Genomic DNA, 24,020 nt, shown 5'->3' with positions numbered 1-24,020 from the left:
AAAGCTCAGAGGTAGCCTGGAGCCTGGCGCTTTTAGAGACTCAAAGAGAAGCATGTATGATATTTTTTCTTTGCATTTGGAACTCTGTGAAGAGCAGGTAAAGGATGAAAGAGATGTGGGAAATACAAATAATAATATTAAGGAAATACAAATAATAATATTAATAATATCTCTGTAATTCAAGAGAGCACAAGAAAGAGAAAGAGAAACAAACAAAAAATGACTATAAGATATTATGAAAAATTATTACTTCAAAAAATTCATAATCCCAGTCCCTAACACATAATTTTTATTTTTTGATATCTTATCCTGGATCCTGATCATATAAATTTAGTGTTTCATGTGATTGCAACCTCAGCAACACAAAGTTTGTATTCTAGGGCAAGATTAACATGTAATCCTGATGTCAATCTGCCCTTTTAGATTATTTTCCACATTAATTATTTAAGCCCATAATAACCAAGTCTAGCTTGTGTCTGTCTTCGTGTCTCATTATTTTGGTCACAGAAACCCTGAAGAATAAATCAATTTAGCACGTGTCTTCTTAACTCAAGCAACGTCGAAGCAGGCCAGAAAAACCACTTCTACTCTGAAGTAGGTGTAAATCCTTCATTCACCAAATTGCTGCGTCCCTTCGGACTGAGTCTCCTGAGCAGAGGTTGGAGTTGAATGGCAACTAGTGTGTGGCCATTGGCCGGCAGGCGTCGCTTTGGGCCAGTAGGGGGCGTGTGAGCTCCTAGGCACCGGCCCGAGTAGTCAGCGGGCGTGGCAATGCATCCTTGACAGACAGCTAAGGATGCTGGCGAAGATGAGGTAATACCACCCTGAACTAGAAGGGCGTTGGGGTATGGGCACCTGTGTGCGCGACTGTGAGTGTGCGGGTGCGGGTGCGGGTGCGTGCGCGAGCGGGAGACACTTCGTGTCTCAAAGCTGGCACTGCAGACACGGATCACGCTGCATTCTAAAAAAGAAAAAGAGAAAGAAGACAATTCAGTCCTGGGAGGGAGGTGTGGCAAAGTTGAGGCCGGGCCATTACTGCGGTCCTTGGGCCGCGTCATGGAGGGGCTGGGGTAACCCCCACGGGCGCGGATTTGCCTTAGTGTCTCTCTTGGGAGGAGCGATTCATTCTGGAAGCAACTGAGCAGAGCCACAGGGAGGGGGAGCTCTCGCCCAGGCGGAGACAGCAATTCGTGCGAGTGGGGAAGGGAGGGGAACGCAGCGAGCCATTCCCAGCGCGAGCGCGCGGCGAGCTCCCACCCGGGCGACTGCAGAGCCCGAGGCGCAACTGGTGCGAGGGCTCGGTCCTCGCCTGGCAGTCCGCTCCGGCTCGCGCCCGCCGGGTGGCTTGGCAAGGCGGGGGCCTGTTTGCAGAAAGCCGGACATTTGCATGAAGCCACCCGACCCCACGGAGCAGTGGCAGCGGCGGCGGCAGCGGCGGACCCCGGAGGCGGCGCGCGGTCCGAGCCAGGCGGCCCCGGTCTCCGGGCCCCGGTGGATGCGCGGCCGGGGAGCGGCCCATGGGCCGGAGCTGAGACTGCCCGGGGCGTCTGGGCGCGGGGCGGGGTGCGCGGTCGAGGCCCAGAGGCGGCGGCGAAGGAGGAAGCGGAGGAGGGCGGGCGCACCGAGCCCGGGAGAGGGACAGCGCCGCGCCGCCGCCGCAGCCCCGGGCTCGCCATGCTCCTGGCCTCGGCGGTGGTGGTCTGGGAATGGCTGAACGAGCACGGCCGCTGGCGTCCCTACAGCCCTGCCGTGAGCCACCACATCGAGGCGGTGGTCCGCGCCGGCCCCCGCGCCGGGGGCAGCGTGGTGCTGGGCCAGGTGGACAGCCGGCTCGCGCCCTACATCATCGACCTGCAGTCAATGAACCAGTTCCGCCAGGACACGGGTGAGCCGGCCGCCCCTGCCCCGCCCGCGCGCACCTCCCCTCCCCGCCCTGAGATTTCCCGCGGCGCGAGCCCACAGGGGCCCACCCAGTCTGCACCTCCGTGCTGTGGTGGCTCCCAGAGGTGGTCGTGGAGGGGGCGCTTCTTGCCCAAGATCCTAAGATTCCCCCTGCAATAAGCCCCAAGCAATTGATGCCAGTGTTCTGGTTATGCAAACCCAGCTGCACCCTAGCCCCTACCAACTCCTCTTTTACGCCCCCCTTTAAGCGCTTGGTGGACCCAGGTCCTCCCCGGTGGAAATTGTGACGCCACCTCGGCCACAAGCAATCCCAGCCCCTAGTAAAGGCTTCCTGCTCCCATCGCCCACACCTCGGCTGACCCTGCTTTGCCCGGGCACCCTTGGGCCTGCCGTACATCCTCCTTCTCACGCACCTTACTGCCTCAGCCCCCCTGTGTGGGGTGCCTTCCCACAGCGGGGTGCTGGGTGTGGGAACTGGGGAAGGAAGCAGAGATTCCCCGGAGGCTCTAGCGGTAGTCTCCAATGGGAAGGGCTGGGCTCCCTGGAAGGGGAGACTGGAGTTGGAAGATTCCAGGGCTTGAAGCGCCCTGGATGCTGTGGCATCCGCCGGTGCGGCTGCTCGTGCAGCCCCAGGGCTGAAGCAACAGGCCGAGCAGATGGAGAGAGGGAGGGGGGCGGGCACCGGGCTCGGAATGCCTGGCAGGGAAGCCACTCCGCTCCCTTTGTCCGCGGAGGAGGAGGAGGAGGAGGAGGAGGAGGAGGAGGAGGAGGAGGAGGAGGAGGAGGAGGAGGAGGCAGATTCCTAAGGAGAAACTGCCCCCAAGCTTCCTCCTTAAACCATCAACTGTGAGAGACACTCCGGCCTCCCAGACCACAAACAATCTTCTTGTGAGATGCAAGTTGCCACTGTGGCCACCACAATCTCACTTCCCAGCTGACCAGCCTTCCCATCGGAGCAAGGAAGAGAGGCGGCAGGGCAGAGGTCAGGGTGGCGGGTCTTTGGCGGAGGGGCAGGGCAGAGCTGCCCCTTTGCTTGGCCCAGTGTGTCCAGACTCAGTTGATGACTTGGGACAAGTCTGTCTCCCCTAGTCTCCTCATGGGGGGCGGGAGGGGGTGGAGGTTGTTTCTGGAATTCTGGCTGGGCTTTCCCAAGAGTGTGCAGAGGAGCCTGGAGCGGCAGGTGTGGGGAGGAGGGACTGGAGAGGAAGACTGGGAGAGTCCCAGAAGGCCAGAGAACAGCTGTTGGAGCTGGGCATCTCAGCCCCCTTGGAAAGCCCCACATCCTGTGTGCTAATTAGGATTTTCATGGGAAAGGGGTAGCTTTCCACCCTCCTGTCCCATCTTTAGTCATGACTCCCAAGAACCTCTTTGCCAAAGACTTTGCAGACACTGGCCCAGTGAGTAAAGTTTTCTGGGGAAAGGCTTCCAGACCTGTTACCATGGGGGGAGGGGAGAGGAGGCTTAAACGCTGGTGGGAAAGGGAGGGAGGTGGAGCTCAGATGGCTGAGAGGAAGAGGGAGTAAGGAGGACATGGGAGATTGAGAAAGAGGATTAAGTGTGGCTGAGGTGGAGAGAGAGAATGTAATTGTGTAATTTGGACAGAGGTTGTGGAGGTGAGAGCAGAGGCCTCAGATTGGGGGGGGTGGTGGACATGTGTCTGGAGAGGGGGTCAGTGGAGCCTTGGAGGTGGGACCAGGAAGACCAGCAGCTAAGACACCTGACAGGGAATTCCAGTCCTGCTCAAAATAAACAGGCAGGTGTGAGCTTTTCTATTTGAAACTAAGTCTCTGCAGCACATGGCGAGCCACCCTAGTGACATAAAGGTCCCAGCCCTTGTCTCACAGTTGGGAAAGGAGAAAGTTTAATCAGTGTTTAAGGACATGGTGCCTAGAAAGGGTCATGGCCTGAAGGGCCCTTTCTACGAAGCGAAGTTCTGGAGAAAACCGGGTTGTAGGACAGAAGCCACCTCCCTCAGGTCTGATTGCTCTTTCCTAAGGACAGGCTGACCACTACCTGGTGCTCAGTTTAGTTCAAGGCTAGGCACCAGGTGGTGGTCGGCCTCTCCATGGGGAAGAGTTTGCTGGTGCTCTGCAGACTTTAGACCAGAGGCAGAGAGCTGGCCCTGGATCATTTTAAAGACTGCCTTGGGGTGTGTTTCGCATTCTTGTCTGTCTCCTCAGTGCCAGGCCCTGCACTGGGTGCTAGAGGCACTGGGCTGAATTCCCAGGAATGCTGTGTCTGTCAGGGAGCTTGTCAAAATAGAATAGGACTTCTGGGTTTCTGGACTTGGAGCCCCCTCCTCTCCACTCTCCACGAACAGACACACAGTTCCTCTCAATATAGCTCATTGATGAGGCCATGACCGGGTAGGAACTTTAAACCACCAGCTCCCAGGCAACCTTGGCCAAGCCCTGGCAATGTCTAATTAAATTACCCACTGTCCCCTAAGCCATAGTTTGAAGCTGGGAACCAGAAACATCCCCATAAACAAAGGAGAGCTGGAAGTCCCCTGTGTAGAGGCAATTCCTCTCTTTTTTTTTGTTGGCGCCTCTATGTGGGGACATTTCCTGAGATGGGAGCTTTGTTTTTTTCAGAAGTAGCCTGCCCTAATGCCAAGGGAGTCCTCAGACTCTCAGCTTTCCTGGGCTCTGACTTCATCCAGCCTGTCTCCAGGGAGATACCTAGGAGGCTGCAGACACCCTCTGCCGCCTCTGTTTGCCCTCAACACTTCTTACCCCAGACAGCCTCCCAGTCAGAGCTTATTTGCATTCCATGCTGGTCTCCTCTAAGCATTTGAGGCTAGAGAATCTGGAAGAAGAGAAGAGAGGGGGGCGTCTGGGTCTTGGCTGCTTCCAAAGGCCTTGGTTGGGTCCTCTTCACCTACAGTCATTTACCTTGTCTGGGCTAACCTCCTGCTGTAGGATAGTGAGGTCTATACTTCAGCATCACTCTCCTCTGCATCTTCCAATGCACCTGATCGCTGCCATCTCCAAGGCCCAGGAAGCAGGATGGAAGGGGGAATACCCAGACTGGGAGGGGGAGACATGACTCAGGCTCTCATCCCAGACTCATTGGCTTACAGTGTGACCTTGAGCAAGTCCCTTCACTGCTCAGGCCTCATTTTCCTCTGCAGAATGAAGAACAGGCTCAAGATTCCTTGTGGAATTTCTTCCCATCATGCAGATCAGCATGTGAGTGGGTTTGGCCCCTCCTCCAGTGATGCTGCTGCTTAGAAGCTGTGTGGTGTGAGGGAGGGATCTTTCCAGCTCAGAGATGTCTGTGGAGCTGTGGCCTCTTTTATGACTTTCATGTGGTCAGAGGGTCAGATGGAAAAAGATTAAAGGGTTTGACAGAAGCTGATGCAGCTGATTTTTAGGCTTCCACAATGCCCTGCATCCTCTGTGAGCACAGGAATGGAGGAGGCAAAGGGAATGATGACCATGTGACAGTTACAATATAGTGATGCCCAAGCACATTGCACACATTATCCTGTTTAATTCTCCAAGAGCCTTATGAAAGACCTATTGTTCCCATTTTATAGGAAAGGAAGCAAGTTGAAAGAGATTAAGTTATTCAAAGGTTTATAGTCAGTCAATGGGGGAGCTGAGGTTCCAAATCAATTGTTCTATGCTCTACTCCTTTATGTGGTGAACACCAATGGAGCACCTGCTTCATGCAGTGCTGTTCTAGGCATGTGGAGTGTAGCAGTAACAAACACTTAAGTACCTAAGTCTTGCCCTCGTGAATCATTCTAGTAAGGGTGAGGGGTACTGAGATTTCTTGGACAGAGTAGATGCTCTAACACAGTGTTGCATAGATGTGGGTGAAATGCCCTAGAGACCTCAGGTCATCTTAGAAAGTGTTGTCTCCCATTTTCCAGAAGCTGAAATATCTTAGGTGCTTTGAAGTGCAGGTGTCTGAGTTGCCAAGAAAAACTGACTTTCTTTCTCTTTATTCCTCCTTAGTCTGGGAACATCCTTTATCTCTATCCCATTAGAGGCCTTTTCCTTGGATTACTGCACCTTTAGGATCCAGTGGATTTCCTCCGATCATCTAGTTCACAGTCCTGGTTAAAGAAGGTCCAGGACTAGCCCATTCCAGATGGAATTGCCTTGGAAAATAATCAGAGAATTAAATCCCACCATCTCTTTTGTCCCACAACTTTGGTTCTGAAGTCTGCCTTCTGTCTGTAATTAACCTGCTAGGACTGAACTGGACTCAACATTTTCTCCTTCCAAACCCAGCTCTTCATCTTGACACCCCTCTGCCTGTTATTTGTGCTTCCATTTTACCACTTGCCCATGGTCTAAACCCAGGACTGTTTGACACATCCTGTCATTCAGAGTCTTACTGGGGTGCTAGGCATGTGCAGGCACATAGACCATGTGGCCCAGCAGTTAGAACTTTAGTGTGCATGGGAACTCAGTGTGGCTCTCTCCCCTCCGCCCCCCAGGGCTGGAAGGCATTGTACCTCTAAAGATTCTGAATCAGGTGATCCTGGAACTGCTCTTGAAAAGCTTTAAGCTCCTCGTGGTCAAGTCCTACCCATTTCCTCTCTGTAGGGCCCTCCGACCTGTCACCTCCTTTTCATTTTCACTGCCAACACCCTCATTACTCCTCACTTAGACACAATTAACAGACCTGCTCTGCTCTTGTCACTTCTCTGTGTCACAAACTTCACTGGCTCCTTATTGTGTCCAAATAAAATCCATGACAGCTTAGCAGTCCTTTGTCATGTCTGACTATTGAAATTCTCCTTATATTCAGGTCTTATGCTATTTATCATCCATTTCTTAAAATGTTCTCCAAACCATCATTACTTTATTTAATATTTAACTGATATTTATTGAGCCTCTAGGACATTCCAAGCATTGGGGGATACAGCCCTGAGCAAACACCTGGATGCCCACTCTTATGGGGTTGGGAGTCCAGTGGAGGGAGACAGACTTTCATCTAATTAATCACACAAATAAATGTGTAATTGCACATCAAGATAAATGCTATAAGAAAAATAGGAGTCGGAATTTGGTCAAGGCAACACAGAGGAAATGTGAAGGATGAGCAGTGAGGAGGATTGCCTGAGTGTTTGGAGGGAGGGACCAGCATTATGAAAAGGTCCAGAGAAGCATGGCAGTGGACAGAGAGTGAAGGAGACTGGGGTGACAGAAATGTGAGCAGAGTGGGGGGAGGGGATTTCCATGCTGAACTCAGGGGAAGTCATGAAAAGGATTTAAGCATTAAGGATGTGGTCAGATTTTCTGCCAACAGGCATTTTGTTGGCACCCTTCCTGTGGCTATTCTGCCTCATGAATAAATAGTCATTAGCATACCTGTCTTGTTTTAGACTGTAAGCTATTTGAGGAGTGCCTAGGTCTTGGCATTCCTCACAGCAGTAGTGGGTACTCAGTAGATGAGGCAAATAATGAAATGCCAAATTAGCCCGAAGTCGTCAATCAATCACAGCACTTTTTGGAGCCCTCATTATTGCCAGGCACTGCAGTGGGCACTAGAAAGCAAAGACCTGCACTGTGGCGACTATGCTTCCATGTAAGGCACCGGGATGAAAAGAGACCCTGGTGCACCCCAGATTCCTGACTAGGAGAACCTTTCAAGGGATGGGTGGTAAATGGCATAGGACCTGGATGGTCAGGAGAATTTCAATAGATTTTTTTAAAAAAGCAAAGGGGGGCATTTCAATAGAAGGGGCAGTAGGGGAGGAGGTCCAGGCACTCTGAGGGAACCCATGAGGGTAAAAGGGGTGTCTATTTGTCAGGAGTGGAGGCAATACAAGCACAAAAGAAGATAAACCTGGGATGGTTAGGGAGCCAGGATCTCCAGAAGCTCTGGGGCAATTCCCAGGCATCTCTGGGACTGGTAACACTGGTGTAAAAAAAAAAAAAAAAAGCCCTCTAAGCACATCTGTGAAAATTGGTCCAGTACATTGTCTCTGCTACCTGGAAGGAATACAAAAGAGTGCCATTTAAGCTCTCTAAACTTAATTTCCTCATCTCTAAAAGGTGTTTCATAGGATTGCCATGAAGATCACATGGATTGTACAAATATGAGTTATACATAAAATTTCTCTTTCTCCTCCTCCTCTTCCATCCTGCTCAGACAAATAGTTGGAAAAAATTACAATAATAATCACCAACTTTTCTTGAGCTCTTGCCACATGACAGGTGTTATTTCAGTACTTTATATTCATTTCTACACTTCATCCTCAAGTTCACCCTTTGAAGTAGCTCCCCCGGGTTCCAAACAGATGAGGAAACTGAGGCTCAATCACACAGCTGGAAGGGGCGGGTCCTCTGCTGTTGGACACAAAGCCTGTGTTCTTTGTTCCCCAGCGAGCTGGCTGCTTAGGAAGGAAATAGAAGCAAACCAGGGGACTAGTGCCTCCCCGCTTCCTCCTGTCCTGCTAGCTACCCCATGTCCCCCAGCAGAGGTCCTGCTGCTGAATAGGGGATTGTTCTGCCTCTCCCTCCTGCCTCTGAATGTTGATGTTTTGGGTCATTAAGGGGGTTGGAGATGGGGGGGGGGGGCGGGTTATGACCCTGGCAAAGGCCTGAATAGCCATTGTTCCTTTTCTTCCCCCCTTGAATGGGATTCTGTCCCAAGTCCTGGTGTCTTCCTCTGGGTTGGAGGAGGGGTGAGTCAGAGGCCGGAGAAGGGGAGCCTTTTCCCACCACTTTGATGGCTAGGGCTCAAGATGACAGATTTGGCGATTCCAGCCACCCTGAAGGTTTCACCAGCTTCCCCATCCTGCCTTGAGCTGAGTTTCTGTAGCCTTGATGATATCCATGAAATGAAGTCTGAACTCAGGTTGAGGGTAGGTAGGGGAGAAAGAGGCAGCAGTTGGAGGCTTAGTATACCCTTCTTGTCCTGCAGGCTCATTTCTGCTGTACTGTTCCCCTGCAATGACCTTGGCCTTGTCCTTATCCCTAACCCCTACCCGCAGCAAGATTGTAACAATGAAAATGATCTCTTTAGGAGGGCTTGGGTTTCTTGAAAGAAAGACATTTGATACATAGAAAATTATTCTTATGACCATTATTGTTGTTGATATAAAGACTTAATGCTGGGAAATTTGGGAGTGTGCTCTCTACCCGATTTTCCTTTCTCTTCTCACAATAACAGGCCAGCTCAGTGACCACTGTCTCTGGGCAGCCTTCCCCCACAGAGGCAGGGTCTTCCTGTGCCCTCTAGGTTTCCATGGCCCTGTGTTCCTTTCATCCGTAACCCTAGAGGCAGGAACATTTAGAGGGATAAGGGAGAAAGGATATATTTATGAGCACCTACTGGGTATCGAGAGTATTATGTGCCTTAGGGCCAAGAGAAATGCAGAACCTGGCATGTACAGGTGCGTATTTGTTGAGTTAATGAGGAGTCACACTTGCTTTTCACAAAAACTCAGCAAAGGAGTCATCCTGTTTCTCAAGGGAGAAAAGGAGGCTGAGGGGTTTACATTAGCTAGTAAGGGAACAAACTTGGCTGCAGATCAAGGTGTCCCCACTCCAAACCAGGAGTTGCTCCTTCTGGTAGCGGCACTGCCTCCCATATCCTTTGCGGTATAACTCATCTGTTTTCACCCTGATGTGACTAAGAGATAGGAATGAGTCTCATTCATAGCTGATATCTCAACAGGTAGCCCAGTGCCTGGCACACAGTAGGACTCATTTGATATTTGCCTATGAATGAAACAGAATTCCTTTTCTTTCCTTGCTGACCCTGACCCTCTCCTCTATTCCCCTCTGGCAGGGACCCTCCGCCCAGTTCGCCGCAACTACTACGACCCATCCTCGGCCCCCGGGAAGGGCGTGGTATGGGAGTGGGAGAACGACAACGGTTCCTGGACGCCCTACGACATGGAAGTGGGCATCACCATCCAACACGCCTACGAGAGGCAGCACCCCTGGATCGACCTCACTTCCATCGGCTTTAGCTACGTCATTGACTTCAGCACCATGGGCCAGATCAACCGGCAGACCCATCGCCAGCGCCGCGTCCGCCGGCGTCTGGACCTCATCTACCCCATGGTCACCGGCACCTTGCCCAAGGCCCAGTCCTGGCCGGCCAGCCCGGGATCAGCCGGATCCGCGGGATCAGCTGCCTCACCACCCGGACCGCCCTGCTCTTGCCCGCAGTGCGTCCTGGTGATGAGCGTCAAGGCAGCCGGGCCCCCGCAGCCTCCAGCAGCCCGCAAGAACATGCCCCCATCCGGAGCGGTCAAGCTGCCCCCACCACCACCAGGACCTGGGGCCAAGCTCCTGGACAGCACGGGCACCATCCGAGGCCCCGTGAAGATGGCCCCATCCCAGCCAATCCAGCGACAGGCCGCCAGCACTCCGGCAGGGGCGGCTGTGGGCTCTCCTGCCAGCCCCCCGGGGACCAACGGCAAGACAGGAAGGGTGGCCCTGGCTACCTTGAATAGGACCAACCTGCAGCGGCTGGCCATGGCGCAGTCCCGGGTGCTGATCGCCTCTGGGTAGGTGCTTGCATGGCTGCCTCGAGTCTCTACTCCCCAGGCAGAGCAAACGACGGACTTTCCGCTCCCTGTCATCGTGTCCTACCACCCTACCTGCAGGTGGATGAGGAGGCTTCGGCCTTTGGGGCGATTCTAATGGAGACTTTGCCTCTTACTGGCCCTGAGATGGGGCAGTCCCTCACTTCCTCCTCTGTGAGTTCTGGCAGCCATACCCACGTGGGGGTTGTTGTGAGGACTAAAGAGACCAGGTGTGATTGTAATAGCAGGCCACATTAATTGTGCACCCAGGTTGTTCCAGTTTGGGGGGGGGGCGTATCACCTCATTTAATCCTTCACAGCAGCTCTGTGAAGTAGGCAGCTTGACCCCATTTTACACATGAAGACACTACCAGTTAACTTGCTCAAGGGCACGCAGCTAATCATGTCCAGAGACCAGGATTCACACTTTAGAAAGTCTGATGGCAGAGCCAGACTCTGTCTGACTCTGCAGGGCCCCTTCCCTGTCCAGCATACACCACGGTGCCTGGCATACAGTAGGTGCCAAACAAGGATTTGTCCCTTTCCTCTGGTCTGTGTGGCAGCTGGAGGGGTGCCTTCGGATTGGAATAACAGCCCATAGTAGTGAGTCCTTACCATGTGCTGGACACATTCCCTGCATTGTCGCAGTTAATCCTGTGACAAGCTGGTGATGACGTATGTTTTATGAGTATTGCTTTTTATGATCTTTGTGATCTGCTCGACCATAACATGGGAGAAACCCAGGGCCATGCAGTGCCCACAGCCTCTGCCTGCCAGCCCTGGTTTCTTATGAGATTGGCTTCTCATCGTCACCCAATTTCCCTTTCTCCAGAGGCACCTGGCCTGTAGCCCAGGAGCCCTAGGCAGTAGGGATGGTTAGGGTTAGACTGGACACCTGAGTGTGAAATTCAGGCTGCCCAGAGGGTGATCTCTGCACATGGATATTCAGCCCTGGGAGGAGTGAAGGAGGGTATACCATAGACTGGGGGTATACCTTCCTCTGCCACTGGGCAAGCCACAGAATCTCAGTAAGGTCCAGTTTCCTCGCGTGTGAAATGGGGATCATCATGCTTGCCCTGCCTGCCCCATGGGTCATCGTGAAAACCTTTACCACGTGCACTCCCCAGCTTTATCCCATTCCCTTGCCCTGTGATGCAAGTGTCAGGCATGCATTGGCTCCCCAGGGAGAGCCCCATAGCTGAGTGTTACACACAGAGTGGGCTGGGAACCTAAGTTTTAGTCTCCTAATCCACTGTTCTTGTTGTTTTGGTGTGTTGTTACTTTTTTATTTTATTTTTTTGCTTAAGTCTGGCTCCTCAGTTATGGGAAAACAATTAACAAAATAGTCAAATACTGGTCAGGTGCATGGGATTTTCATATGACTTCCTCTGAGTGGGCAGAAGTATGTGGGAGAGGGCACTGGGTACCTAAACAGTGCCTCCACTCAATTTCTACTCACTGTCACACAATAACATCTTGGGGGCCTCTAACAATTCAGAGTGATTGCTGGCACTTGTAAGAACCCAGCCTCCAGAACTGACTGCCTAGACTTGAACCCAAGTTCCTTGCTGTATAACTTGGGGTAAGTTTTGCATCCTCTTGTCTTCACTTTGTTCATCTGTAAAATGGGGATAATAATAGCACCTTCTTTATAAGGTTATCATGAGGATTAAATGAAATATTTGGTGTATAGATTTAGCACAATGCTTGATACATAGTAAGAGTTGGGTCAGAATTAGCTGCTATTGCTGTTATTACAATTATTCTCAGGTATCTATTGAATATGCACTATGTAGTTGTTGAATTGAAGTCAAAGCTGAGCAGCCTTACCTCATTTCTGGCGCCCTTGACAAATGCCAAGTGACCCCATGCCATAATTGAGGGAAAGGAAGCCCAGATCGCTTTAAATCCCAATGAGGGAGTCGGCAGCTCTTTATCTCTCTGCTTTATTCCCTCTGCCAGCCAGTAGAATTGGAGTGAGAGAATAGGCTGAAGGGCCGGCCAGTGCAGTTTCAAAAGAGCTATAGAAACAAGTTGTTTTTTTCTCTGCTCTGTTTTCCTGACAAGGGAGGCCCCTCCCTAGCTTCCAGCCCTTTTCTTTTCACCTCTTACCACCTCCCTCACCCCCACTACCATCTTCTGCTCCAGTCTTTCTTGGCCATTTAATTAGCGTGTTTATTCCCTTTGTCTGGCATTGCCATCGACCTTCTGTCGTCCAGTGGCCCCTCCCCACACCCCTCGCTGCCCATGACCTCTTCAAGAAACTTTCCCACGGAAAAAAAGAAGACCAGGGAGGGTGGGAGAGGTGGGATGGAGAGAAGGGTTTGGGGGGAACAAAAGACCCAGTAAATTATTCAGGGACACAAGCAGGGGGCTTCTAAAGAGAAGAGAGAGGGGGGCTGTTCAGGGGTGGGCGAGAGGCGCCCCTCTGGCCCTCTGCTCCAGAATTGAGGCTTCTCTATCTCCAATGAGGCCATAGTTGCTGGAGAGACAAGACCATTGTTCTGCCTGAGGATTCCTGGGTTGGCTCATGACTTCAAGAGAAACACTGGCTCTCACCAGGGCATCTGCAGAGCTGTTCTCCCGTCTTCGACTCCCCTCCCCTGCCACCTTACCAGCTCTTCTCTTTTCCTAGTTTTATATTTTAGACACAGAAATTAAAACTTGCACCCTCCATACCTGGGATCAACCCAACAGAATGGGGGCAGGGGAATTGTCTTCTGATTGGTCAACAAGTGGTTAGGCCAACAGCTTTGGCTGAGCTCAGTTGCCTGGAGGACTTGGAAGCATGCCTGCCACCGGGCTGCTGATTTCCAGAAGGAGGGTTCAGGCATATGGAGCTGGGGCCCCAACAGGGTATGACTGGTGTGGACTATATGGGCCAGTCTCCATGGCTCTCATTTTAACCAATAACAGTGGGGGAGGGGTGGCCAGTTGTTGCTAACTCGACAATCCTAAGGACTGCCCAACACGCAACTTGACACTTTACACTTGATGCCCTCAAGAACCTGAGAAAATTGGAATATTACAGCAGGAGAAGACTGTATCAAGCCCAAATTCCTCTCACAGTTGGGAAACAAAAATGTAAATAATCACCCAAATTTGCATAGGGCTTGGCTATTTACAAAGTATTTGCTCCAGATCCTCCATCCTCACAGGGGCCCCAGCCAGCAAGAGCAGAGAGGCTGTGGTGGCCCTTCCAAAGGCACATGTCACATGCCGCTGCTCAGCTGGATTGGAAGGCGACTTCCAGGCCCCTTGGCTGGGGGAGGGGCTCCTTCCTATATAGCCTTCTGTATTTCATAAACAAATATTCCCTTCTTCCCTGAGCCCCAGTGCCACCAGAATCCAGTGACAAACCCTTCTGCCATGCTCCCCTTTCCTGGCATAGCGGGGACACCCACCTCTCCCACAGTGTTCACAGGAGTCCCAGGTGTAGACCCTCCCTCTCTCCAGACCTTGCCTCTCCCCAGAGTTCTTGGGCTGCCTGGGGGGTTGCTGTGCGGGTTGGAATATTTCCTGGTTAAGCAGATTGGGTGTGGAAACCTGCCAGTCCAGTTTGTGGGAACAAAGGTAGCTTTTGTCACCCAGATCACAACTACTTATCAGCGGGAGTGGGGGCCTTGGAGTGGTGAAGGGGTCAGGCAGGTGCGGGGCTGAGTGGGGTGCTGCCCCCTGGTGGGGAGCAGGACAGGCACAGGAGGCCAGGCCTCCACTCCCAGCCTCTGCAGCCCTGTGAGTGGGGACTTGCTGTGAGGAGGACTCGACTCCGCTGTGGGTGGAGGACTGAGTTCTTGAGTACTGGGGTGGGAAATTGTCAGAAAATCTCCTTAGCATCTTTTAACCCCAGTTCTTCACAGGTCTATAGATAAGGATGCTGAGGCCCAGAAAAGTTACTGGACTGTGTGAGGTTTACTGGCAGGATTGGGATTTGAAACCAGTTTTCCTGGCTCCCGACCGACCATATCATGCCTGTCCCCGAGGAGCAGGTCCCAGGATCCAGAATCTAGACCACACTCTTTTCCTGGCCTACATTCCCTTGTTTTGAATTCCCCTCCCCCTCATCTGGTTTGATTTATCCTAGGGACAGTTTCTGGGGAAAAGTACCCCTTAGTGGCCTGCTGAGACACAAATACTCCCACATCTGTTGTTTCCACATCCTTCTCATGGTCCCTGGGCAGGGACAGGGGCCCTGGAGGACTCAACATCTCTGGAGAAGCACCCCCGGGCATGTGGGGCTCAGGCAGATCCACTGCCCAGCCTTGAGGTCCCATCTGAGCTCTGCTGCCTCTTAGATGTGTGTGTATTCCTTCACTCTCTGAGCTTCATGTACTCTGCAGTATCAGGTGACCAGATGATGTAGTAGACATAAGAGCACAGCATCATAGGCGGCTGGGCTCTCGAGCCAGATTTCCCGCATTCAGATCCTTAGCTGTGTGATCTTTATCAAGTTGGCTTAACCGCTCTGTGCCTCAGCTTCCCCGCCTATTAAAGTAGGGTTGATCATAATAACACCTCTTGTGTAGGTTGCTGGAAGGATTGGGTGACTTATGTATTGTGAGCAGTGAGACGTGTCGGGTACAAGGCAGGCTCTGTGCATGTTAGCAATTATAACACAAGGATAAAGGCTCCTGGGCTGTCTTGTTCACGGCTGTGTCCCTGGCTCAGTATGAATGGGCAAATAAACAAATAATAAACAATGTAAGTAAACGAACCAACATGCTCTCTTTCCCTCCTCCTGTTTTCCCAGCACCACCCTACCCCCATAGCAGAACTGCCGGCTTCTCAGGCTGCCTGGCTCCTGGAGTCATCTGTGACCCGGTGTATTGGCCTCTCCAAGCCCACATCTTCCTCCCAGCCCAGCTGTGGAAGCCTGGGTGGTGAAGGGGGTGGGGAGAGATGGCGCAAGACTGAGCCCCACATGTCCCCTATTTTTCTAGTTGGCGCCGGGAGACCTTGTCTTTCCCATGCAGCTGTGCCGTCTCCTCTCCAGCTTGGCTTGAGTTGCTGGGAGAGGAACAGAGAGAGGAGGAGGTTTTGCCTGATATTTATATTTCTCAGAGAGTGGGAGAAGTAACAGCTGTTAGAGCAATGGTTTCCAAATGTTGGACTGGGGATTGGTGGCATCTGCATTCTCTCCACAGAAGCGTGTCAAAATGCAAGTTCTTGTGCCCCAATGCAGGATTGGGGCTCTGGCTCTTTCAAAGCTTCTTAGGTGACTCTGACGTCCACCAAGGTTTGAACTTGTTTCTTTATTCTTTCATTCCTTCAGTAACTGTTCATTGAATGCCTACTAGTGTCAGGCTTCTAAACAAAATGGACAAAGAAATTTGCCCTTGTAGAGCTTAGATTCCAGAAGGGGAGATAATAAGAAACAACTTATTTTAAAAAATTATTAATTCTATGGGGGGAAAAAATTAAAAAACACAGCAGTAACATAAGGGTTTGGGGGTCCCAGGGTGAGATGGATAAGCTGATAGCAGTATTAAATAAGATGGTCTCAGGAACCTCACTGAGAAGGCAAGATGTGAGCCAAGAGTGAAGGAGTTATAGGAGGGAGCCAGGAATGTATCTGGTGGGAGAGCATTTTAGGCAGAGGGAACAGCATACGCAAAGGCTCCGAGGCCGGAAGTGTCAATCATGTAGGAGGAATAGGCAAAGAGGCAAGTTATATGAGGGAGAGCAGAGAGAGAGGAGGAATGGAGTGAGGAGCATGGACAGAACATTCAGGGCTGTGTAGGCCTTGCTGGGACTTTGAATTAACTGAGGAGAGCCATTCTGACTTTTAAGGTTCTGAGTAGAGGAGTGACATGGTCTTAGTTTGGAAGATATCACCTCTGGCTATGGTGCTAATGATGCTCTTGTAATTAGCTAGTTATTAATAATAAAAAAGGAGCAAGGGAAGGCCAGACATTATAGGCATGGTCATATGGGCAGCTTCACTAGGAAGCTGCAACTTTGCACTCCCCAAGGAACCACTGGCCCATTCCCTGAAGATTACTGAGGGAAGGGTTCCAACAAAGAGGAGATAGAGGCATACACAGTAAGGTTGGGGTGACTAGGGAAGATACTTGCCTGTAGGTCAAAACTGGGGAACCATGGATTGGCCAGAATGGGTAAAGCCAATGCAAGCCCATGAAAATTTTGGAATACATAATTCCCTAAACCAGTGGTCGGCAAACTGCGGCTCGCAAGCCACATGCAGCTCTTTGGCCTCTTGAGTGTGGCTCTTCCACAAAATACCACTTGCGGGCACGCACCTACAGTGCTATTGAAACTTCATGGCCCATGCGCAGAAGTCAGTATTTTGTGGTAGAGCCACACTCAAGAGGCCAAAGAGCCGCATGTGGCTCGCGAGCCACAGTTTGCCGACCACTGCCCTAAACGAAGGAGTTCTCTCTCTTGTTGCTCCTGACTCTTGGTTCTTGGCTTCCTTGCATTTACCTGTATGGCCCCTGGCCATGCGTGTGCCACACACAATGGACTAATCGGGAAACCTAAGCCAAGCTAGCCTGATGCTCGACCGGACTTGGCTCCAACATGGTAAGGAAACTCTGGACACTGGCTTTGATTTTAGCTCTGCTGAAGCCCCAGCTACACTACTTCTATGACTGGACTGAAGGAAATGGGACCTTGGAAACTCCAGGGAAATAAAAACTTTCTACAATATCTCATCCTCCTGTGCGAGTCTCGGAAAATTCTTTCTCGGGATATTGGAAGAAATCCACCCCCACTAGCAATAGGCTGGGATGAGGACCTCTCCCCGCTGGTCACACTCAGAACTTGTTGCACTTTAGTTGGGACGATTAGTTTCTGTAAGAAAGGGAAGCTCTTCACTGGGGGAAATTTTGAGGTCCCACCACTGACTTATTTTGTCCCGCTTGTTAAAACCGTAATGCATCTGCTCTTTCCTTCCACAGGGTCCCCACCGTCCCAGTGAAGAACCTCAGTGGGTCCAGTCCTGTCAATCCTGCCTTAGCAGGTAAGAGAAACCCTGGGCTAGTCTTGCTGAAGGTAGAAAAATGAGTGACAAAACAGATAGTGAGCATTTGTAAAAGAGCATTTGGATATTAATTAAAACAAATGGGGATTTTAGGAGTTGAGTTGGATGAGTAGAAAGAACTTGGGGAGAATTGATTGCTAAAAGGAAAGCATGTTGTTGAAGATGAATGAATCTGTTTCTGGGAAAGGTGGAGGGTAAGTAGAGAATCCCTGAGTTATGAGAACTCTGTGGAGAGGAGAAGAGGAGGTTAACGGTGAGGGAGGAGTTGAGGGCGTGTTGGGAAGCTAACTCCCCAGTCCTTCCTGACACCTGCTCTGCCCTTCCAGGCATCACTGGGATCCTCATGAGTGCAGCGGGGCTGCCTGTGTGTCTCACCAGGCCACCAAAGCTGGTCCTCCACCCACCCCCCGTCAGCAAGAGCGAAATAAAATCCATCCCAGGGGTTTCCAATACAAGCCGCAAGACCACCAAAAAACAAGCCAAGAAAGGTATCAGCCTCCTTAGCTTCTGGCTTCTGGCCCTAGCTCTGCTTCCACCACTGAGGGTCATCCCCCTGGCTTACCCACTCTGTGCCTTAATTTCTGCATAGGCTAAACAGGCCTAACTCGAACCTGTTCTGGTGATTATACCACAGTGGAGTGTGTATGGATCAGATGGAGACTTCTTAAAAATATAACAATGCATATTTTTATATTTCTAAAACTATAGAAACAACTTATTTTAAAAGATTATGAGTTCCATGGGGGAAACTCACCACCCCCTTTGCCACCTAGTGTGACATAAATGAAATATGTTAGAGAGAAAGACCACCTTGGAATTGGAACTAAAATAGACTAAATTAAAGTCCCAACGTTGTCACTTGCAAGTCATAACCTCAGAGAACCTCTGTTGTTTTCCCCTTTACTTGGAGTGAAACCAGTCACAACCAGTATCCAACAAGGATGTCTTGGAATGCATCCATGACAGTTGGGAAGTGGCCACTATTTTGTGTCCCTCTCAAGCCCCCAGACACTCTGGCCACTTGAGCCCCTATTCAGGAGCTCCTTCCTACGTGCCCACAATTCCACAACTAAGGGGGCCATACCTGTGCCTGCCCTGGTACCACAGGGCTGGTCTTTCTGGTCACTGGTATTAGTGGCTCAATGTGTTGACTGTCACCCTTAAGCCCCCACCTGCAAACATGTTATGCAGCAGGACAGTGGAAAGGAAGGGCCAGCATTGAGCTTTGGGCTGTTGCCCGGTCCACTTCCTCAAACCCTTGTCCTACTTTTCTAGTCTATCAGACTTTCTCTGCTTAAGTGAACTCTATTGCCTTGCTCATAATCTGATAGGAAATGACAGGAATTTGCACTTTCCCACTCTTCCTGTTATTATTAATAGCACATATCGGATCCTTAGCTGGCAATGTGCTAAAAGGGCTGTATGTCCATTAGCTCATTTAATTGTCAAAACTGCTCCTTGAGTAGATGCTGTTGCCCCTCCCCATTTTATAAGTGAGAAACGGAAGCTTAGAGAAGTTAAGAGGAGGCATGACCCTTTTTTCCTTCTCTGCCTGCTTGTGAGGCCGGATCATCTCATTCCCTGCCTTCAGGCTAGGCTGTCTCCAAGGGGTCCAGTCCCCAAAGAAATTCCACAATCATTGCACCTGGCAGGGTCCTTCCCAGAGCATCAGCCTTTCCCTGATGCGGGGCTACATCTACTGGCAGCGACCACACTGTCAACAGCCAGGGAAGACTGTTCTGAAGCTGTGGTCACAACCTCCTGGTTTCCCACGGAAATAATATCACTTTGATGTCACATTGCAGATCGAGACAGTGCTTGGCACATTCTACCTCTTTTTTTTTTAAACCTGTAACAGTGTACAGAGTTCTTTTATTTCTGCTCTTATCACACTGTCTGGGCAGGTCCAGGCTCTTTGATTATATGGAAGAGAAACCCACTCAGTCTTTCTCACTAAAAAGTGGGTTTGTTGCAAACAGGCAGGGGATGTCAGGGAAGTGATGCAGGAGGAAAAGGCAGGTGAGACCACTTCCTACCTCCTCAGACCACCTCTCTGCCTCTTCTGCCCCCTGATTCCCTTTCAAATTCTTAAATCCCATTGCAGAACAAATTCGTTTCCTCTCCTGCTGTAAGCCTGGCTGGTAAGGTTCTCCTCTGGTATGTCCAGCTCGGTGAGGCTATTTGAACCCTTGTTTCAGTCTCAGTGGTGCACTGACCATCCTGTCCCCACAGGTAAAACCCCAGAAGAAGTGCTGAAGAAATATCTGCAGAAGGTCCGGCACCCGCCAGATGAGGTGAGCGCAGGGGAGACAGGGCAGGGCTCACCTTCTCCATCACCCACCAGCATTTCCTCCTCCGGAGTTTTCGCACCATGCAGCAAGAGCAGCTTTCTAAGTCCTGACAGGTCCAGAACTGGTCAGATGCACTCCCACCTGGGCTCCGAGCTGCAGCTTAACCTCTCTCATCTCCTCATTCAGCAAAGAGCTGATTGATTCTAAACTACCTTAACATGACAGTCTGAATTTAAGAAAAGCAGAATGATGAGTAGTTGGAACTGACTTTAAAATGGGCTGGATGAAGATCAGTGGTTCTCAACCAGAGGCAGATTTGCACAACTTTGGGAGTGGGGAGAGGGGATGCTACTGGTATCTAGTGGGTAGAGGTCAGGGATGCTGTTAAACACCCTCCAATGCCCAGGACAACCCCAGCAGCAAAGGACTATCCAGCCCACAATGTCAATAGTGCCAAGGGTGAGAAACCCTGTTATAGCTTTCTTTAAATAGCCGACCCTCTAGTACACTAGAATTGTAATTCCTTTACCCTAGTTCAGCTTTAAAAAAGCTTATCAATGGGCCTGTCAGCAGACATTCGTTTCCTTCACAAGCCATGGAAAAACACCAAGGAAGGACAGTGTATCGTCCCAGCTCACAAGGAGATTGTAATTTTGTCGGCCAGCTCCAAGTTAACAGATACTGACAACAGGAATTATTTCAGGAATTCTTCTGTTGTGTAAAGCAAGACAAAACTATATTTAGATTCCCAAAGGCACCTATACCCTAGTTTGTGGTCTTTCTAGAAGAGGACCAGTGACAGCTCACCTGATCATTTGGGAACCAGTGTGGGCATGCTCCAACTTCCCAGGCTGGGAGAGGCTTGACAGCCTGTCTGCTCTGTCCCCTGCCACCCCCAGGACTGCACCATCTGTATGGAGCGCCTCACAGCCCCCTCAGGCTACAAGGGCCCGCAGCCAACGGTCAAGCCTGACCTGGTGGGAAAGCTGTCCAGATGCGGCCACATCTACCACATCTACTGCCTGGTTGCTATGTACAACAATGGCAACAAGGTGAGTGCCAGCCCATGTGGGGCTGCTACCACCTCCCGCACTGGGTCCTGGAGGAGCAAGAGTATGAAGGCTCTCTTGGAGTTGTGCTCCAGGTGATGTAGGGAGTCTTAAAGGCATCCCAGGGCATCAGGAGTGATCATCTTGGCTGTTCTCAGTAAGATCCGTCCTCCACAGATTTATAATGTTGCAAAACCTGTCTTTAGCCTGGCTGGCGTGGCTCAGTGGTTACGTGTCAACCTATGAACCAGGAGTCACAGTTTGATTCCTGGTCAGGGCACATGCCTGGGTTGTGGGCTTGATCCTCAGTAGGGGGTGTGCAGGAGGCAGCCAATCAATGATTCTCTGTCATCATTGATGTTTCTATCTCTCTCTCCTTCTCCCTCCCTCTCTGAAATCAATAAAGAAATATATTTAAAATATATTTTTCAAAAAACAGAACACCTGTCTTTTCCTTCCCTGTGGGCTGTGCTACCCAACCCCCCAATCTCTACACTAGGCGTGGTGGTCTGAGAGGTATAGACTTCTGTCCCTAAGGTTTTTGAGGGGAGTGGTCATTGTCATGGCCCATTGCTAGGTGAAATGAGCCCCACCAATGAAGGAGAAGGAAGTTCTCATGACAGCACTGGGCCCATGGTGAGTGTTCATTCATACTGACATAAATGGGTTTCCTGATCATCCTTCCTTCTCTGAGACTAGTGATTTCCAGGTGTAATTCGCTTTCTTTGAACATTTTCAAACACCCTTGATTGCCCTTCAAAGGCATTATGGACAGTTGCCAAGGTCGGCCTGGACAATCCCCCTGCTGGAGGCAGAGAGGCTGCGATTCCCGTCTTGTCCATTACTGAAGGTGGTGTGGTCTTCCCTCCGTTAAAGCTGGTTTCTGGGAATCTGGGAATGTCCTTGGATGATAACTCTCTCCTTACAAAGTCCCAGCTTTTTCTAAGTCCTTGTCTTTTCCAATGTTCTTTCCTATACCTGGAATAACCTTTAACCCCCATTTCAAACTGTATTTGTTTCTCCAGGCCCAGCTTGGATTGCTTCAGATCTGAGATTTCCCAGATCTCCTCCAACCTCTTACTCATCCAAAAAATGTCTGGCTTTCAGGGGGCAGCTGTGTGCTTCTCTTGCTGTGGGAAAGAGTAGAAGCAAGAGAGACAGCTGACCCAAGATTGAACCCTAGCTTAGTAGCTGAATGACCTTGGGCAAGATTTTCAACTCTGAGGTTTCATTTTCCATCTGGAAGATGGAGATAAAACAATGCCTAGTTTATAGGGTGTTATTACTAGTATGATTCAAATTGATTCCTCCTTTGTGTTAACTATGGCTATAATTTTTCCCTTCATCTTTATGTAACCCTATGATTGATTTTTCAAAGTGCTGGGGACCTTTCTCAATGTCTTAGGAAGTGTATGTTCAGTCACTGATGGGTGATGCATATCTGGAACCCTTGCACACTTTCCTGACCCTAAAGTAAAAGGTTTCTTTGGGATTCTGCATTTTTAGAGGTTGTTTTGGGTTTAAAGGGATTTCCTAACACACTTCCTTTCTGATGACTATATTCAAGATTAATCTAGTACCGCTTTCCATTGATTTCCATGCTTCTTTAAAAATATTTCTTTAGACACTATTCTTTATTCTCTTTGGCACTAATACTTTGAAGCATGTGGGTGTGTTGTTGTTGTTGTTGTTTCTTTACACAAAAGAGGAGCGAAAAGGACCTAGAGAGAAATGGAGTGATTCACTCAAGGTCATGAAGCAGATTAAGGCCAGAGCAGAGAGTAGGACCCTTCCGAGCCCACGCCTTGAGTTCCTGTTCCTTGATCACATGGAGTAATTGCCCTGAATACAAGCTATGCCTTTAAATGAGTGGAGTTTGAATGGAACTATCCCTAAATAGCTCCACAGAGGATTCCTGCCTTGTCAATGAGACGCAGGTGTCCTGGAGAGCTTTGGTCCCAGCTGTGTAGCAGCATTTTCTACACACATACTCCCTGTGCACTCACTCCTTCCTTCTTCTCATTCCATTTCTTCTTGGGAATCTGGGAATAGAATTTACTACCCAGGTTCTCTTCCCCTCAGATGACACCTCACCAGTCCCTGCTGTGAAACAGTGACCCCTTACATCACAGCAGCTGGACTATCTCCACACACACACACACACACACACACACACACACACACTCACACACACACTCACACACACATACACACTCACACTCACACACACATACACACACACACACTCACACACACATACACACACACGCATTCACAGAACCCCCAACAGAGCCCTGAGGTGCAGTGCAAAGCCTGGCCTCCCTCTCAAGGACAGGGTCTCTGTTACATGTCCCTTAGTATGGGGTACGGGGCTGTTGGTGGAATTTGCCTCCTGCTACTTTGGAGAAAGCAAAAATGGCCTTGAGAGCCAGGGACAACCAAGGTCTGTTACTCACTTGGGAGTATTTTGTCCCCCAGGCCCTTTGTCTATGGTACCTTTTGGGGTTGGGTGGGGAGGTCATTACCACAACTGTCTTCCAGTCTGGTTGTCCTGGCCTTGTCCCTCAGGATGGCAGTTTGCAGTGTCCAACCTGTAAGACCATCTATGGGGTGAAAACAGGCACCCAGCCTCCAGGGAAGATGGAGTACCACCTCATCCCCCACTCGTTGCCTGGCCACCCAGACTGCAAAACCATCCGGATCATCTACAGCATCCCCCCTGGCATTCAGGTAAGCCCATTCTCGGCCATCAACTGTTATAATTTTAAATGTTTGTAAGTAAATGTTTGTCTTAGTCCATTCAGGCAGCAGTAACAAAATACCACAGACTAGATGGCTTTTAAACAACATAATTTATTTCTGAGGCTAGGAAGTCCAAGGTCAACATGCCAGCAGATTCAATGTCTACTGAGGGCCTGCTTCCTGGTTCATAGATAGCCCTCTTCTTGCTGTGACCTCATACAGTGGAAGGGGAGAGGGAGCTTTCTGGGGTCTCTCTTATGAAGCACTAATCCCATTCATGAGGATTCCACCCTCCTAATCTAATCAGCTACCAAAAATCCCCACCTCCTAATACCATCTTGTTGGGGATTAGGTTTCAACATATCAGTTTTGAGGGGGACACAAACTTTCAGTCTATAGCATTCCACCCCTGCCCTTCCCAAACTCATGTCCTTCTTGAATACATTTATTCCATCCCAACAAACTCAAAAGTCTTAACTCACTCAAGCATCTTCTTTAAAGTCTAAATCCAAAGTCTCATCTAAATAACA

At 50.3% G+C, this 24,020-nt stretch overlaps 1 protein-coding gene across 2 annotated transcripts in view; it reads left to right on the top strand.

The window, feature by feature from the left end:
• Nucleotides 1–912: 912 nt before the first annotated feature.
• Nucleotides 913–24,020, top strand: part of DTX4 (deltex E3 ubiquitin ligase 4) — a 32,948-nt gene continuing 9,840 nt past the window's right edge. The window contains exons 1-7 of one of the 2 annotated variants that reach the window (XM_059709252.1): nt 915–1,885; nt 9,661–10,387; nt 17,326–17,387; nt 17,735–17,896; nt 19,641–19,702; nt 20,599–20,751; nt 23,317–23,478. In XM_059709252.1, the coding sequence (XP_059565235.1) occupies nt 1,675–1,885; nt 9,661–10,387; nt 17,326–17,387; nt 17,735–17,896; nt 19,641–19,702; nt 20,599–20,751; nt 23,317–23,478 (1,539 nt within the window). In that variant the 5' untranslated portion in view covers nt 915–1,674. Of the gene's footprint in view, nt 1,886–9,660; nt 10,388–17,325; nt 17,388–17,734; nt 17,897–19,640; nt 19,703–20,598; nt 20,752–23,316; nt 23,479–24,020 lie in introns of both variants that reach the window. The other variant, XM_059709253.1, reaches the window with a different exon arrangement.

The sequence above is a fragment of the Myotis daubentonii genome, chromosome 9, assembly GCF_963259705.1.
Source record: "Myotis daubentonii chromosome 9, mMyoDau2.1, whole genome shotgun sequence".
Taxonomy (NCBI): Eukaryota; Metazoa; Chordata; class Mammalia; order Chiroptera; family Vespertilionidae; genus Myotis; species Myotis daubentonii.
The sequence above is the reverse complement of the archived record's forward strand: the minus strand, read 5'-3'. Positions and strand labels throughout refer to the sequence as shown.